The sequence below is a fragment of the Vulpes vulpes genome, chromosome 5, assembly GCF_048418805.1.
Source record: "Vulpes vulpes isolate BD-2025 chromosome 5, VulVul3, whole genome shotgun sequence".
NCBI lineage: Eukaryota > Metazoa > Chordata > Mammalia > Carnivora > Canidae > Vulpes > Vulpes vulpes.
Window position 1 is genome coordinate 50,959,696 of NC_132784.1, and position 16,988 is coordinate 50,976,683.

Genomic DNA, 16,988 nt, shown 5'->3' on the forward strand with positions numbered 1-16,988 from the left:
GCTAATGGCTAATATAGTACATATAAAAATGTTATGAAAAAATGGAGGTTAGGGACACCTGGTGACTCAGCAGTTGAGCGTCTGTCTTCGGTTCAGGGAGTGATCATTGGAGTCCTGGGATCGAGTCCCACATCGGCCTCCCTGCATGGAGCCTGCTTCTCCCTCTGCCTATGTCTCTACCTCTCTGTGTGTCTCTCATGAATAAATAAATAAAATCTTTTAAAAAAAAATGGGAGGTTAGGCTATATGCTCTGCAAAATTCTAGAAAACAAAAGGACAAAGGACAAAAGGCATAGGAAATAGTTCTTTAGTTGCAGTAATTTCTCCTATACCTGCATTAAAACATGCCACACCTTTCTTTTTACAATAAGTATACTACAAGACACTTGTGCATGAATGAGATGTTTTTATCACTAACATTCAAATTCAGCAATATAACCTCTATTTAAGAGATGAGACATCTACAGTCATAAGACGATTTAAAAGAAATATCTACACCTACTAAAATCATCTTTAACATACAGTTATATAATGGAATTGTAATTTGCAATAAAAACTTAACTACAACAAGCAACAACAGTGATGAATCTCAAAAAAAAAAAAAAAACTTGTCAGAAAGGAAGAGTTTAGCTTGGAAGAAAAAGGTAATGGATGGGGAAGCAATCTTTGAAATGCTGGTAATATTCTATTTCATGTCCTGGCATGGTGGTTACTTTTTAAACACAGGTATATTCACTTTGTAAAAATGTACTTGAACTGTGTACTTTTCTAAACCATGTTACACGACAATTTTAAGAAATTACCTAAAAAAATTTTTTTAGAATTAATGTTTTTTTCTATCAAATGATTTGTAAAACTATTCAGAAATGTTATTCTTTTTTTTTTTTAATTTTTATTTATTTATGATAGTCACACACAGAGAGAGAGAGAAAGGCAGAGACACAGGCAGAGGGAGAAGCAGGCTCCATGCACTGGGAGCCCGATGTGGGATTCGATCCCGGGTCTCCAGGATCGCGCCCTGGGCCAAAGGCAGTCGCCAAACCGCTGCGCCACCCAGGGATCCCGAGAAATGTTATTCTTAATTACTACATTTCCAATATAATCTTTGTACACCATGAAATGATTAGAAGAAATGTATGACAGAGCACTTACTTATAAATCCCATAAACTGTAAGCAATAGTGCCTGCCTTACCTTTTCAACAGGGAGAAGCATCTGCAGGACTCGGACTGCAAACAGTGAAACGCTGACAAAGGCCATTCGGTGGTGCACCAGCACTAACTCTGGCTGGTCCTGGCTCACTCCACTTTTATGGTAGCATATGGTATCTCCCAGGGACCTCAACACCATAAGCAGTTTTTCTTTCTGCAGACATTTAAGCACGAAACAGAAAAAAAAAACAATTTTAGGGAACCAATATGGAAACTTTCACAAATAATAATTTAAAATATTATGACTAAATAATAAAAATAAAAATGTATTCCTCCAAGAATAACCTATACATGCTGAGATGATTTAAAAAGGCAAAAAGGAATAATCAGCTCACTTAAAGTTTTTCCAAACAATATTTTTAATAATGAATAAAAATAAACAAAATACAAAAGCTTAATAAACCATACATTCCTCCTAGTTTCTAGTGTTTAATTGTTCTAACTTAAAAATCTGCATGCAATTTATTGGGCTTGCTGAATGCTTAACACAGTGGCAGGTATAATGGGGGGAAATGCATTATTAGTACAAGAGACATCCTTGCCCTCAAACTGATCCTAAAATTTCTAAAGAAATGAAACAGAAAAAGTCAGATAACTAAAAAAACAGTTAAATATCAAATTGTATGAATCCTCCATGTAATAAGGTTGTTTCAAGGCAAATGTCCTGCCATCCTAATTTCTAGATAATTTACTACTTAAATAGAAGTTATATCCTTTAAATTGAAAGGCATACATAAAATACAAAGAAAAAGCTACAACATAGTCGGCTAACGTGCAAATCATAACAATATAGACCAAAATACATCTTACATTACACTGACATGCCCCTGTAAACTAGCTGATAAAAGGACAGCATCATAGTAGACATAGACAGTAAGACAGAAGAACAAAGGAGCACTGGAGATCTTACTCTCACCTTTCCACTGAGAATATATGAAAATAAAAATAGGAAATAACCTGTAGACTAAGGATAAAAATGTATGCCAAGAATGTTTTTATTCAAAGATGAATATACTAGAATCAAAACTAAAAGGTATGAGGCCTTAAAAAATATATATAAAGGATCAACACCACAATGAGATATTACTTCATATCTATTAGGATGGCTATTGTCAAAAATAATGGAAAATAACAAGTGCTGGCAAAGATGTAGAGAAACTGGAATGGAACCTTTGTGCATTGCTGGTGAGTAAAATGATGAGGTCACAATGGAAACAGTATGTCAGTTCCTCAAAAAATTAAACGTAAAATTACTATATGCTCCAGCAATTTCACTTTTGGGTAATATACCTACGAGAATTGAAAAAACAGGAACTCAAACACATACTTGTACATCACTGTTCACAGAAACACTATTCACAACAGTGAAAAGGTAGAAATGTGCCTATCAACAGATGAACAGATAGATAAAATGTGGTATGCTATACCTACATAATGTGAAATATTATTCAACCTTAAAAAGGAACAAAATTCTGACATATGACACAACATGGATGAGTCTTAAAAACATTATATTGCATAAAATAAGCCACATACAGAAACACTGCTATTGTTCAATTCATTGCACTATGAGGTACCTACAACAACCAAATTCATAAAAACGTAGGATAGCAGTTGCCAGGGGCCATGCCCAAAGGGGAAGGAGAGTTACTATTTAGTGGACGCAGAGTTCCTGTTTGAGATGATGGAAAAGTTGTGGAGATAAACAGTGTGATTGTACAGTATGAATGCATTTAATACTACTGAATTATATACTCAAAAAGGGCTAAAATGGTAAATTTTATGTTAATATATGTTTTACCACACATACACAAATTGCATACATGAGTAAACTCTTATTATTTTACATGGATCACTTGATAAAGTCAAGTTTTTAAACAAACACAAAATTGAAACTATGATATTTCCTAATCACTGAAGATGTAAAAAGACAAAATATTCTATACAGTAAAAAAATAGGAAACAAAAAAGGTAGCAAAAAATTTTGAGAGAAGACCAAGCACACGTGCACCACAAAAAGCTTAAATTTGCCTGTAAGTCAAGTATGATTTCATGTTAAAAAAACAAAATTAATAATTTACACATATAAAGATACCTTTATCTTTGGGCATAAAAGGTTAAAAATTAAACGTCTAATGAAATATGAATCAAAAAAATATATTAAATAGGAAAAATGAATAATTCAGGGCAAAGAAAAAAACCTGGATAAAGGGGTAATTTTCTCTTGATAAAATGCAGAATTAAGAGTACAGACCCAATATAAATTGAGTCTGTGTGGTCTAAATAACATACAATATCAGGCAAAACCTGTTATTGAAATAAAGATAGTTTTGCAAGTTTTAACCTAGTCATTTTTAACATAATTCATAAATAAGTAGATATAAACTCTGAACATTTCAAAGAACACAACTTCTCAAGTGTCCAAGAATCACTGACAAAAACTAAACATGTAGTTAACCAAAAGGAAAACTATGAAATATACTTATTTTCTTGAGTAGAATCCCAAGAAAGTAAAACTAAAAATTAATTAAATTTAAACCAGAAGCCATTATATTAATAACTACCAGTCTAAAGAAAACAAACCAGAAACACAGTGACAGTCTTATACTATGTTGACATGCAACATTTCTCCATGAAAATACTTTTATATAAAATGGTTCACAGTTTTAATTCACTGAGCTAGAAATGTTCAAAAGGCTGTGGAGTCATTGCTAGAGAGGGTGAGGGAGGCTACCTTTTAGAGGATATTCATAGCTTTTACAAAAGAAGGCACAGAATTGCAAAATATTCCAAATATTCTCAATAAAACAGAATTTACAGGGAATATTCCAAATATTCTCAATAAAACAGAATTTATAGGGCAAACACAATTTCTCCACTATGTGCACATGACAGGATAGGCAGTAGATACTGTGAAGCATCTGAAAACCGCAAATGGATCAGGCTCTCCACCTTCCATGCTTCCAGCCTCACGCTCCACTCCCTTCCACTATGGCCTGTGCAAACCTCGCCATGCATTCTGTGGAAGAGCAAGCCCACCTTGCCTTCATAATGGAGGCTAAACTACACGACCCACTATTGTCTCTCCCACATCTTCCACCATGTATGGCTTGCATGCCCCCACCAGCATCCCCTTCACACACCAGTCAGCATTATGCACTCCTCCCTGTCCTTCCCCTCCCTCTGCCAGATAAAAACCCTTCCTTTACTGCTTAGCCAAATCATACTGATAATTTAATATTCATTTCAGTCATGATTTCCAAAAAGCCTCCCCCCACCCCCAAGATTCTAAGTTGAGAATGTTGTCAAGGCATCCTTGCAAATAAAACATGATTGAAAACCTTCTTAAGTGATTCTTAAGTGACCCTGAAAAAGAAACTGAGCCTCCATTTCCTCATCTATAACATGTGTTAATCTGCCTTATGGGAGAATCGTGATGATTATGTGACTTCAAAAACACACAGTGCTTAAACAGGAACTACAACGGAGTAAGTGCTACCCTTAAACTATCTTTTTAAACTATCATTCCTCTCTGCTTACCTCTGTTTTACACAGCAAAAGTACCTATCTTCCACAAGAGTCAAAAAAATGGCCTCTTACTTATCTTGCACCCCCAGGGCCTAGCATATAATGGGCAATCAAGAAATGTTTGGTGAGCTGAAATAACCGTCTCTGGACTGATGGCAGCAGCAGGGCAGGCATATGCTAATTAGAGATTCCACTCACCCAATTATAAATTCACAGTCGGCTTCACTTACCCTTACTGGGTACAAAGCCTTTCTCTCCAGAAGCGTTCACAACGCTCTCAGCCCTGCTTGAACTTCAACTAGCAATTCTTTGACATACCTGAAAAGCTAAGTTACTCACTGCCAGCAGGTCTGATGGGAATGTGGAAGCAAGGAGTCATGGAGAAGGAGAAAAGACTGTTTTTCACGACAGTGCAATGACAGGAGCCACAGAGAGGAGAAAGTAAAACATGAAGAAAGACAGTCCCTCCCCTCCCCCACATGCTTGGGGTTATCAGGCATGAGGTGAAGATCCTCATTCCTTGAACCTACTACTTACCATGTGATGTGAATGAAGATAAAACAGACTTGATTTCAAAGGGAAGCAAAGAAGGGATGGAATACTTTAGGTCAACCTAACTTTTGTAAGTGCTTAACAAATTTATCTTAACAAAATATAACCATTCAGTAAAAATGTTTTTCTCTTATTTACTTCAAGGGAAATAAAAACATTCAATGAACGGGGGTGGAGAATACTTTCGACTATGCTTACACAACTAAGGTATGGAGTTCCAGACAGGACTATTTTAAACACCATCGGGAAAAGTCTAGAGATCTGATTACATATCCTCAGGTTTCTGCTTTCTGAATTGGTAGCAACATATTTATTATTTTGTTCCTTTAATGACTCAACAAAAATACTGCTTATATCTTCCTTTTTAAACTTGATAAAAGTAGGAACATTAAGAAATTCTATTGTTTGCTTCTATTAATATATACCCAAAGGAATGATTTTTTTCCTTAGTAGGCATTCATTCTTTTAAACAAGTAAATCAAATATAATTTTAAGCAGTACAGTTTTATTTAACATTTCTATCATACCAATTGGCACTTCTATAACAGATTTAACCTTTAAAGTAAAAATAATTCATTGAATCATAAAAGATCAGCAGCCAAAAGTTAAAAGTGAATGACTAACTTTTACAGATAAATGTTCTGGCCAAGAAAATTTAAGTTAATTTAAGAAGCAACCGATAAAACATTCTTCACACTTCTAAGAAAAAAAATCACTTGTTGAAAACCTTCAATATGTGAAAATCTTCTAGAAGTACTACCAAATAGTATGATAACCTTAAGGACTAAAGAAAAACTAAGATTAAGAACTATTATCCCTAATTTATGGATAAAAAAATCAAAGACTTGAAATAATATATCATACCTATTATAAAATACATGTTTCTATTTTCAAGAGCTGTGTGTGTGTGTGTGTGTGTGTGTGTGTGTGTGTGTGTTTTAAGGTTTGGGTTTTCCCACACACATGTATTGGTATTAAGTAGACATCAGGGGCAGCCTGGGTGGCCCAGCAGTTTAGCTCCGCCTTTAGCCCAGGGCCTGATCCTGGAGACCCGTTGGACTCCCTGCGTGGAGCCTGCTGTGTCTCTGCCTCTCTGTCTCTCTGTGTCTCTTGTGAATAAATAAATAAAATCTTAAAAAAAAAAAAGTACACATCAGTATTTTGTGTTTTAGGTTCTAACGTCTATTCACAAGAACCAGGCAGTCTATAACAAAGTTTAATAAAACAAAGGTAAAAAATAAAATATAAAATAATAAAATAAAATAAAATAAAATAAAATAAAATAAAATAAAACAAAACAAAGGTAGACCTAGGTCAACATAACAAAAAGAGAAAAAAAATGGCAACAATGGGAATCAAAATATATTTTTGTGACTAATAAATTTTGCTTTTGCTTCTCTGACAGGAAAGCATAAATAAAAAAAGAAAGACTTAAGTTACCAGCTTACATTAATAGAAAAGACAGATTATCAGTTCTTCAAAGAAATAGGATGATAATTTTAAAACAGAAGACATAAAATGACAATTTATGATATACTGAAATGTAAAAAAGAATATGGTTTCGAAATACATGGAGACATACATATTTAAGGAAATAGTATCTAACACTCCTGAGGTTCCTATACACGTTAGTCACTCATATGAAATATTACTTACCAAAACACTTCTTTCAAAAAAATAAAGCCGTAACTCTCAAAAATTATCTTCCCTACTGAAATTCAAATAGCAAAGAACACAGCATCTAGTAATAAAATGAATTTCGGATACACACAACATGACTGTATCTCAGAATAATCTCACTCAAAGATAGCAGACAAAAAAGCATGAGTTCATAGATACAAAATTCTAGAAAATGCAAACTAATCTATATCATGTGTATCCATGTCAAAATGTAACAAAAGACTTTTTAAAACATGTGCAGCTTATTATATGTCAATTATACCTCAATAAAGCTGTTAAAAACCCACATAAATATATGTTCACACAGATATGACTAAACAATGAGAAATGTGCAAAATCTATATGAGAAAAATACTCTTAAAAGACGAACATGTAGACTTCAAGAAATAGATTGAGCATGTTTTTCCCAAGATGTGAAGCAAATCTATAATTCAAAATCCAGAACCAATCTTTTTTAAAAAATTGACTAAGCCAGCTATATAAAAAAATGAACAAATAAAGGAGCACCTGGGTGACTCAGTGGGTTAAGTGGCTACTCTTGATTTTGGCTCAGATCGTGACCTCACAGTCATGGGATGACATCCCACTCAGCAGGGAGTCTGCTGGAGGTTCTCTTTCATTTCCTCCACCCCTCCCACCTTTGCTCTTGCACTGTCTCTCTCAAATCTTTTTTAAAAAATAAACAAATGAATAAAAGATTTTGCAGAGTCAAAAGCATCATTAGGAAAGAAAGAAAAGAAGAAAGAAAGAAGAAAGAAAGAAAGAAGAAAGAAAGAAAGAAAGAAAGAAAGAAAGAAAGAAAGAAAGAAAGAAAGAAAGAAGAAAAGAAAAGAAAGAAAAGAAAAGAAGAAAGAAAAAGAAAAATCTGAGGAAATAAAAATTACAACCTGTCTTGGGAAGTCAAGGTCCTTAATATATAAAAGCTCATAGAAATCAGAACACAAGACCAATGACCCAAGAGATAAATGGATAAATGCCTGGACTGCTTACAGAAAAAGAAATGAAAATGACTTTTAATGTTACAAAAAGATCCTCAACTTTACTCAGAGAAGAACAAATAGCACCTAAATCCTCACTTATTTATCCAAATGGCAAAAATCTGAAGTTGGACTATAAACCCTACTGCTGAGTGTGTAGGAGAAAACACATTCTAATAAACTGCTGGTGAGTGAGTGAAATGGTACAGCCATATAGAAGAATGGGACAATATCTAGGATTTAAAATACATTTACTTCTTCTTCAAGTATAGTTGACACACAAGGTTACATTTACTTTCAGCCATACAATACAGTGATTCCACAACTCTGTACTTTATGTTGTGCTTATAAGTGTAGCTACCACCTGTCACCATGCAATGCTACTATAATATCATTGATTATACTCCCTATGCTGTACTGCTGTACCTTTCATTCCCAGGACTTAGATATTCCATAACTAGAAGCCTGTACCTCTCATTCCCCTTCATCCATTTTGCCCATCCCCACATCCACCCTCCCTCTGACCTTTTTTGATATAGCAATCCTAAAGAAATCTACCCTAGAAACACATTTGTACATGTATGAAATGATATATGTGCATTATTCATATTACATAATTTATATTAGCAACTGTGTCTAATAATAGGAAACTGGGTGAATAAGCAGACACTGAAACACTTGCACCCTATCCAACAGAATGATGAACACCTCCACATATGGACATGGGAAAATCTCCATACCTATTATCCTGTGCAAACAGGATATATTTTTAAGTTAAAAAAAAACAAGGTATAAAATCATATATAACATACGACCTTTTATGTGAGACATGAGAAGAGCAATGAGAATCTACATGCTTACTTGGTTATATTTGCAGAAACTAAAATAAAAATATAAAATACAAACCAGAGAACAGGATGACAAGGGAACATCTCTGAGTTACATGTTTATGAGGAGAAAACAATTCCCAAAAGTAAAAACAAATTAAAACAAATCTAACTGTATAATAAATTGTAACAGAAAAAAGAGTTCTTTCAAGTGACTCTGAGGCACAGTTTTTTTTCCTGTATTTTTAAAAAGATTTTATGTATTTACTTAGAGAGAGAAAGAGAGAGCTCATGTGGGATGAGGGGCAGAGGGAGAGAATCTCAAGTAGCCTCTGCACTCAGCACAGAGCCTGATGTGGGGCTTGATGTCAGAACCTGAGGATCATTACCTGAGCAGAGATCAAGAGTCACATGCTCAACCAACTGAACCACACAGGCACCTCTTGACCGTATATTCATAGTGAGACTTAGTCTAAGTCAAAAAGAATTGCAAAGAAATTTTAGATTTTATCAGTTATTGACCACAGTGATACGAACACTACTATTCTGAAATTAGCTTAGTATGTGCTGAAGGTTAAAGCTAATAAGTAATTATGTTGATATTGCTAAAAACTAAGACTTTCTATGAGCAACAGTGTAAGTATGAATAAAGAAACAAATTTAAAATCAGAAAAATAGCAATTTGGACTCATTTTTTAAAAATACGTATTTCCTGGGACACCTGAGTGGCTCAGCAGCTGAGCATCTGCCTTTGGCCCAGGGTGTGATTCCAAGTGTTGGGATCGAGTCCCACATCAGGCTCCCTGAATGGAGCCTGCTTCTCCTTCTGCCTATGTCTCTGTCTCTGTGTCTCATGAAAAAAATAAAATCTTAAAAAATACGTTATTTCCTAATTACTAAAAGAAGAAAAATGATAGGACAGTAGCTATAAGGACCACACTGGCCTGTTTTTCATCCCAATATACATCCTCCCATTATGAGAAACCAGAATCAAAAATATAAGTAACCAGAATTTCTAGAGAAATGACCTGTTTCAGAATGAACAAAATAAGCCTGAGACATAATTGGTATGAAAGAAAGCTTTCAAAGACTAATGAGACAATGAAACAGGCTTAAAAGGATCAAAACAAAATTAAATATTATTTACCACATCCCAAGGAAAATACGGATTCTCACCATATCTACAGCAAAAAGGCTGTTGTCATCCCAGATATCGGCTGAAATTGCTTCATCAATAAGTATCATATCCTCTGCAAGCAATTCCAGAACTCTTATTATCATTTGTCTACTACCTAGGAATATAGATAGAAGAAAAAATATTAACTTTCAAATGAACAGCTAGATATCATACTGCTCAATCTTCTGGTTAGTGATACCCTCAAACTCCTATTTTCTCTTTTTATTTTTTTATGTCCTTAGAATCACTGAAAGAGACATATAGGGAAGTCACAATCTACAACCACCATTAACATTTTTGTTCCAATCACAATCCTAATTTAGCCACAAGTCCAATGCACTCATAAGTGAGATATTCAAAAAGAAAGTAGCAAAATCTAACAATGCCATGAGATAGGTTAAATTTTTCTAATTCAGAGACCTTTTCGTGTTACATGTAGTATGTGACAAAGCACCAGGTTAGGTTTAAAAATGCATTCTATTAATCTCCTATTTAGTGCTAGGAGGCTATCACACCCACCAAAGCAATCTCTTTTCTCCAGAGACAGAACAAAGGAACTCTACTATCCATAAGGCGAACATTCAGTCAAGACTTTCTGGTCCCACATACCAAAGGCCAATTTCCAATGAATAAAAGTAAAACCACCAGATCATAAGGGCCTAGATTAATTGTTCCATTAGAACAGCTGGAGCAAGTTCTCTTAGAAATCTCTTATGATATTGAACAATTACAAATTATGCAATAATTTATCACAAAAGGGCAAGAGAACACTTAGAAAAATTTATGTACCAAGATACAGCTTTATAATTATCAATCTGACTTTTTACAGCAAATTAAGAAAAGGTTAAATGCGAAATCATTTAATCTAAAACTGTTCTTCTCAGTATACCATGCAAACATATATACTTCATGATGCCAAAGTTCAGCTCTTTCTTTATTTCACATTACTAATACATGAATTAATTAATACGTGTGTCTAACTCCTGGCAGCACAGTTATTCAGTCAGTGATAAGTTAGGGTATTTGGTTTTCCTTAGGATAAAAACATTTTTAATACTTCCCAAACATAGACCTCCATCCTGCTTCCCTCCCCATCACCTCCAAGCAGGCAAAAATAAACTACGACACTTAGAAAACAACTCAAATGGGATAGATTTTATTGAGCCAGTATCAACCAAAAAAACAAATCTTATTTATCTTATATCTTGACAAGTTTATCAACTACTGAAAATGTAGAGAGTCAGAGAATAAAATATTGTTATCACTTCCAAACCTTTTTGTATCTCACAAACTGCTAAGTGCTTAAGGAGCATGGTCACTGGCTTCAGAAGAATCTTGGCTCAAGCCTCCGTTTTAGCTGCATGACTCTGGATAAGCTCCCAAAACACTCTGAACCTCAGTGTTCTCATTTGTAAAATGGGGATGAAAGTACTAACTACCACTCATGGAAAGATAAATTGGGGTGGTGTGAGGAATGCATGAAACCATGCACACAAAGCCAGATGAGCAGGACGGGAACTCCACATACGCTAACTGCTGTTCTAGTGACTCTGGCAGACATTGGTCATATTGTTACTGTTCCTATCACGCTTAACTAAAATTACAACTACATGACCATATATACTTTAGTACATCTTTGAGAATTTACCCAGCGTACTGAGAGAAGAGGCAACTCCAGAATGTTTGAGAGGTTTTTTTGAGTTTGGTTTTTTTCAGAAAAAGAAATTACTGCAAAGGTAAGAATCCAGTTTGGGGTTTGTTTTTCACATGTTTCATAGCTTAACCACGAACTGAGTAGGACAACTGAACAACTGTGAGCGACTCAAAAAGTTTCCAAAGAGCAAAAGCCAAAGATTTTCTTATCCCAGTCTATTCATGCTGGCCCACCTTCTATAATTTATTATTCTGGTCACATTGTTTTTTCAGTGCTTATGTTTAAAATAGTCATACAGAAGTGGAAGTATATACAAAAAGCCATAAATGGAAGGGGATACTCTATCCAAACAACGCTCATGTCATCCACATTCACTTAGACAATATTAAGACTTTATTAAATTCTAAGAATTTGTATCCCAGGGGCGCCTGGGTGGCTCAGTCAGTGAAGTACCTGCCTTCAGCTCAGGTCATGAACCCAGCGTCCTAGAATCAAGTCCCGCACCAGGATCCCTGCTCTGCTCAACAGAGAAGTCTGCTTCTCCCTCTGCCCCTCCCCCAAATAGTGCTCACTTGAGCTTACTCTCTCTCTCTCTCTCTCATCTCTCTCACATAAATAAAATCTTTATAAAAAAGCTCCTAACAAAAAAAAAAAAAGCAAGTTCCTAACACGGGTAAGTGAAAAAAAGAAAAGAGTCCCACAAAATGGACAAAACAGCGATAAATTACATAACAAGAACTATGACTTCAAAAACAGCTAACCTGTTCTTAAGAGAGGAACTGCTGATTGCAGAACGGAGACACAGAACTGGGGCAGACTGAGCTGCTGGAATTGTAGCTCCAGAGTGTCTTCGGCCTCCAGCTCAGGCAGATCTATGTGTACCACATCCAAAGGTGAATGCACAGAGATCCTAGAGTTCACAGGAGCATGACTACTACTTCCACTGTAAAATAAACAAATGATAATTCTTGAATATGGAAACAGCTCACAAAAAGGTTTACTGCATCTCTGCTGTCCGGCACATGAGAAGCCTCATGTTAGACACAACTACGTTGCTTCATGCAACAATGTGGTCAGATTTGTGAAACCTAGACAAATTATAAGATTAAATTCCATAAAGATAGCTCAAAACTGTAAATGAAACCAAAAATGCACTCATATATCGCTTTTCAAAATGGTGTTCTCAAAATTCCTAGAAGAGCAATCAACATTACCACTAATAATCCATTTGTTTCTAGAGAAAAGCAAGCCAATTCATAGCAAAGTTCTTCTGTAATCAACTTAGAGGCAAAACTAAATCGTTTATAGTTTCCTAGATTTTCTGTGATTTTCACCAAATGTTCTAAATAAGCCAGTGTTAGCAACTGAAGAATGCTAGAAAATGCCAGAAAAACATGAGGATAAATGGATTACTTCATTTAGTACATTCAGCATCACATCATGATTTTGAAAATGTACCAAAAGTGGAACATCCCGTATTTCATGGCTTTCTTCATAAAAAATTCTTACCTTAGGTGTCAAGTGAAGGGGTGGGGATAAAGGGCTATAGAAAGGCCTAAAACTCACATTTATAAAGGACCTCAAATTTTTTACTTTTAATGTTATCCATAATTGAAGCTGAATCCCAGATATACTAATGCTACTGAACATGTAAAACTCCCAAAATTTAATATATCTTTTGTCATTTCTTCAATTTCAACATCCCAAAATACGAAAATGAGGTGGGCTTCTCTCAAACTCTAACAGGCCCCATGAGGACGGTGTGGAGTGAGGAGTGAGAATTTATATGCACGCAGCACACCAGATACAACTTAGAGAACAAGACAGAAAGGCTTTCCCAGAATAAAGAGAAAAACCATGCCTAACCCACTAACTCCTATAGAAGGACTAGGAGCACAGGCTCTCAGCTCATACTGTCTCAACACCAGCCTTCCTCTTCACCAACTGTATAAACTGGGGCAAGGCTCATCGCCTTTCCCAACCACGTTTGCCTGTAAAATGATGACGATGATAATACCAATGCTATTACAGGATTGTCAGGATGACAAGTAAAGGAGATAAAGCATGTATAGCACTTGGTGTAACACCAACCATGCAGCCAGCATGAATCAGTGTCAGCTTGTAGCAACAGCAAAGTCATGAGTAAATAATCAAGCCAACAGAGGAGTATTCATCTCACTGAGCATTTATTAAGATGACACCAAAAGAAGACTAATATGTTTATAAGATGCTGGTAGCCTAGGGATGAGGTAACACACAAACACCCATGCCAATCCTGTTAAACAAAGTTAATATATAAAAATCTATATTTACATAAATAAGTAAAATACCATAAATTGTGCATCTTAAATGAACCTTTGTTTTATAGCCTCCAATCATTCCCTTTAATAGTAAATACTGATGCATTTAAACTATGTTTAGACTTACAAATGCGGGTTTGAAATACTATCAAAATATTATCTATCATCTAAACCTATGCTTTTAAACTAGATTGCATTCCATTTGTGGCTGATGAAAATAATTTAATAGGTCAAAATCATCAATCTTTTTTTAATCAAATGGAAAAAAACAGAAAATACAGTTTACTACATAGCACAGGGAATCAAGGGAGTATTTTGTGAACACCTTATTTTGGCAGGAATACACACACAGCGTACAAACACACAAACATACCTATACACACACATAAGAACATACATCTGTGTACTGAGTATTGAGTTAAAACTAAGATTATTTCTTACTGTGGCTCACAGTCAAAAAAAAGTATGGAAACCATTGGTTCCACACAAGGCCAATACCTGTGGTAATATTCCAAAAGAAAGGATAGAGAAAAATATTAATCTCCCTCTGAAACCAAAACACACATGCACAAGTTAACTGGGTATTTCAACAGTCACCTGGAAGACACAGCATCCCAATCCTGTCCATCTCCTCTGGGTCGCTGGCCTGTGCGTCCAACCACAGAAGGCCGGGGGCTACTGCTTCCCAGAGAAGGATTCTGAGAATGATGAATAACTCTAACTTCATGACAGTATGACAAAGAAGAATTTTGGGAAACTGTATCTAAGAGGAAAAAAAAGAATAAAATTATCCCTCAATAGCAACAAATTATGATTACGGAATTTTTATGTCATTCTTCCAAAAAAACATTAACAAAGTTAAGATGTTTTATAAAAACACTTCTACTGGGGTAAAAGTAAAGATCAACCTTTTTGAAGTATTCACTTAGCACATTTAGATTTATATCTAACTGACCTGATTATCTCTAGCCTTCAAGCCAGCACTATTGACTTGTAACATTCAGGACTGCCAAAGCAAAATAGCAGGTCATGCACTCCCCTGCTCACAACTCTACGAGAAACCCTACCTCAAACCACATGTAAAAAAGAATCAACAACCTAAATATAAGAGTTAAAACCATAAGCTCAAAATAAATAAATAAATATTTTTAAAATTTTTTAAATTTAAAGATAAATAACTAAATAAAAACCATAAACTCTCAGTAGAAAATATAGAGGTAAATCTTCATGATCTTGGATTTGGCAATAGATCCTTAAACATGAAACCAAAAGCACAACCAAAGAAAACAAAGATAAATTGGACTTCATCAAAATCAAAAATCTTTGGGAACCTGGATGGCTCAGTGGTTGAGGTCTGCTTTGGCTCAGGTCATGATCCCAGGTTCCTGGGATCAAGTCCCACCTCTTGCTCTATGTCTCTGACCCTCTCTGTGTGTCCCTCATGAATAAAATCTTAAAAAAAAAAAAAAAAAAAAAAAAAAACAACTTTTACGCATCAAAGGACATTATGAAGAAACTGACAACCTATAGAGTGAGAACAAATACCTACAGATCATAGATCTAAAAAAGACTTTATAATCAGGATATATAAAGAACTCCTAAACTCAACAATAAATAAATAAATAAACCACCATGGGTGCCTGAGTGGCTCAGTTGAGCTTTCAACTCTTGATTTCAGCTCAAGTAATGATCTCAAGGTCAGGAGATCTAGCCACTTGTCAGGCTCTGAGCTCAGTGGAGTCTGAATGACGAGCAGGAAGAGGGGCAGAGAGAGAAGGAGATTCCACCTGCTAAGTGGGGAGCCCGACACAGAGCTTGATCCCAGGACCCTGTGATCGTGAACTGAGCCAAAGGCAAACACTTAACACATTAAGGCACCCAGGCACCCAGGGCAAAGGACTTTAAAAGACATTTCTCCAAAGAAGATACACAAATGGCCAATATGCATGTAAAAAGTCAACAGGAAATCACCCACTAGTCATTAATCAATAGTCTGTAGGGAAATACAAATCAGAACCATAGTGAAATACCACCTCACACCTACTAGGATGACTGTAATTTTTAAAAGGGAAAGTAACAAGTGTTGGTGGCATGTGAAGAAACTGGAAGCATCATAGGTTGCCAGCTGGGAAGTAAAATGAGGCAGCCACTGTGGCCAACAGGTTGGTGGTTCCTCAGATGGCTAAATGTAGAATGAATATATAACCCAGCAATTCCACTCTCAGGTATACCCAACAGAACTGAAAACAGGAGCTCAAACAGATGTGCCGATGTTCACCAAAACATTATTCACGAGAGCCAAAAGGCGAAAACTCATATGCCCATCAACAGGTAAATGAATAAGCCAAATGTGGCATTATCCATTCAGTGGAACATTATCCGTAAAAAGGAATGAAGTTCTGACACAGCTGAAGCATGGATGAACCTTGACAACATGATGTCAGTGAAATCAGCCAGACACAAAAGGACAAATGCATGATTCCACTTGTAAGAGGTACCAAGAACAGGCAAATTTAGAGACAGATTGTAGAAGAGAGGTTATCAGTGGCTGCAGAGGGAAGGGGACTTGGGGAGCATGGCTAAATGGTCACAGAGCTTCTATTTAGGGTGATGAAAAATGTTTGAAAACAGATAATGGTGATGGTTGCACAAGACTATGAATGCAATTAATGCCAACAAAACTGCATATTTCTAAATGGTTATGATGGCATACTTTATGCAATACATATTTTATCATAATTTTCTTCAAGACTTAAGTAAAATAATTCTGAAAAAAAAAAAAAAAAAGACTTAAGTAAAATAAAGGTATCTGCAGAGGAAAAAAAGTTATCCAAGAGCTTCTCACTGCACTACAAAGAAAATATGAAATGCTTACTAAGGGGATCCCTGGGTGGCTCAGCGGTTTAGCACCTGCCTTTGGCCCAGGGCGCGATCCTGGAGTCCCGGAATCACGTCCCGCATGGGGCTCCTGGCATGGAGCCTGCTTCTCCCTCCTCCTGTGTCTCTGCCTCTCTCTCTCTCTTTGTCTATCATAAATAAATAAATAAATAAATAAATAAATAAATAAATAAATAAATAAAGAA

General features: G+C 35.6%; 1 protein-coding gene across 5 annotated transcripts in view; it reads right to left on the minus strand.

Annotated features, from left to right (window-relative positions):
* RTTN (rotatin) overlaps positions 1–16,988 on the minus strand; it is a 143,049-nt gene that overhangs the window by 115,690 nt on the left and 10,371 nt on the right. For 4 of the 5 annotated variants that reach the window (XM_072758079.1, XM_072758080.1, XM_025997730.2 and 1 more), the window contains 4 exons: positions 14,503–14,668; positions 12,367–12,548; positions 9,951–10,066; positions 1,194–1,364 (listed from right to left, as the gene is read on the minus strand). In XM_072758079.1, coding sequence (XP_072614180.1) covers positions 1,194–1,364; positions 9,951–10,066; positions 12,367–12,548; positions 14,503–14,668 — 635 coding nt within the window. The remainder of the gene's footprint in view (positions 1–1,193; positions 1,365–9,950; positions 10,067–12,366; positions 12,549–14,502; positions 14,669–16,988) is intronic. The other variant, XM_072758082.1, reaches the window with a different exon arrangement.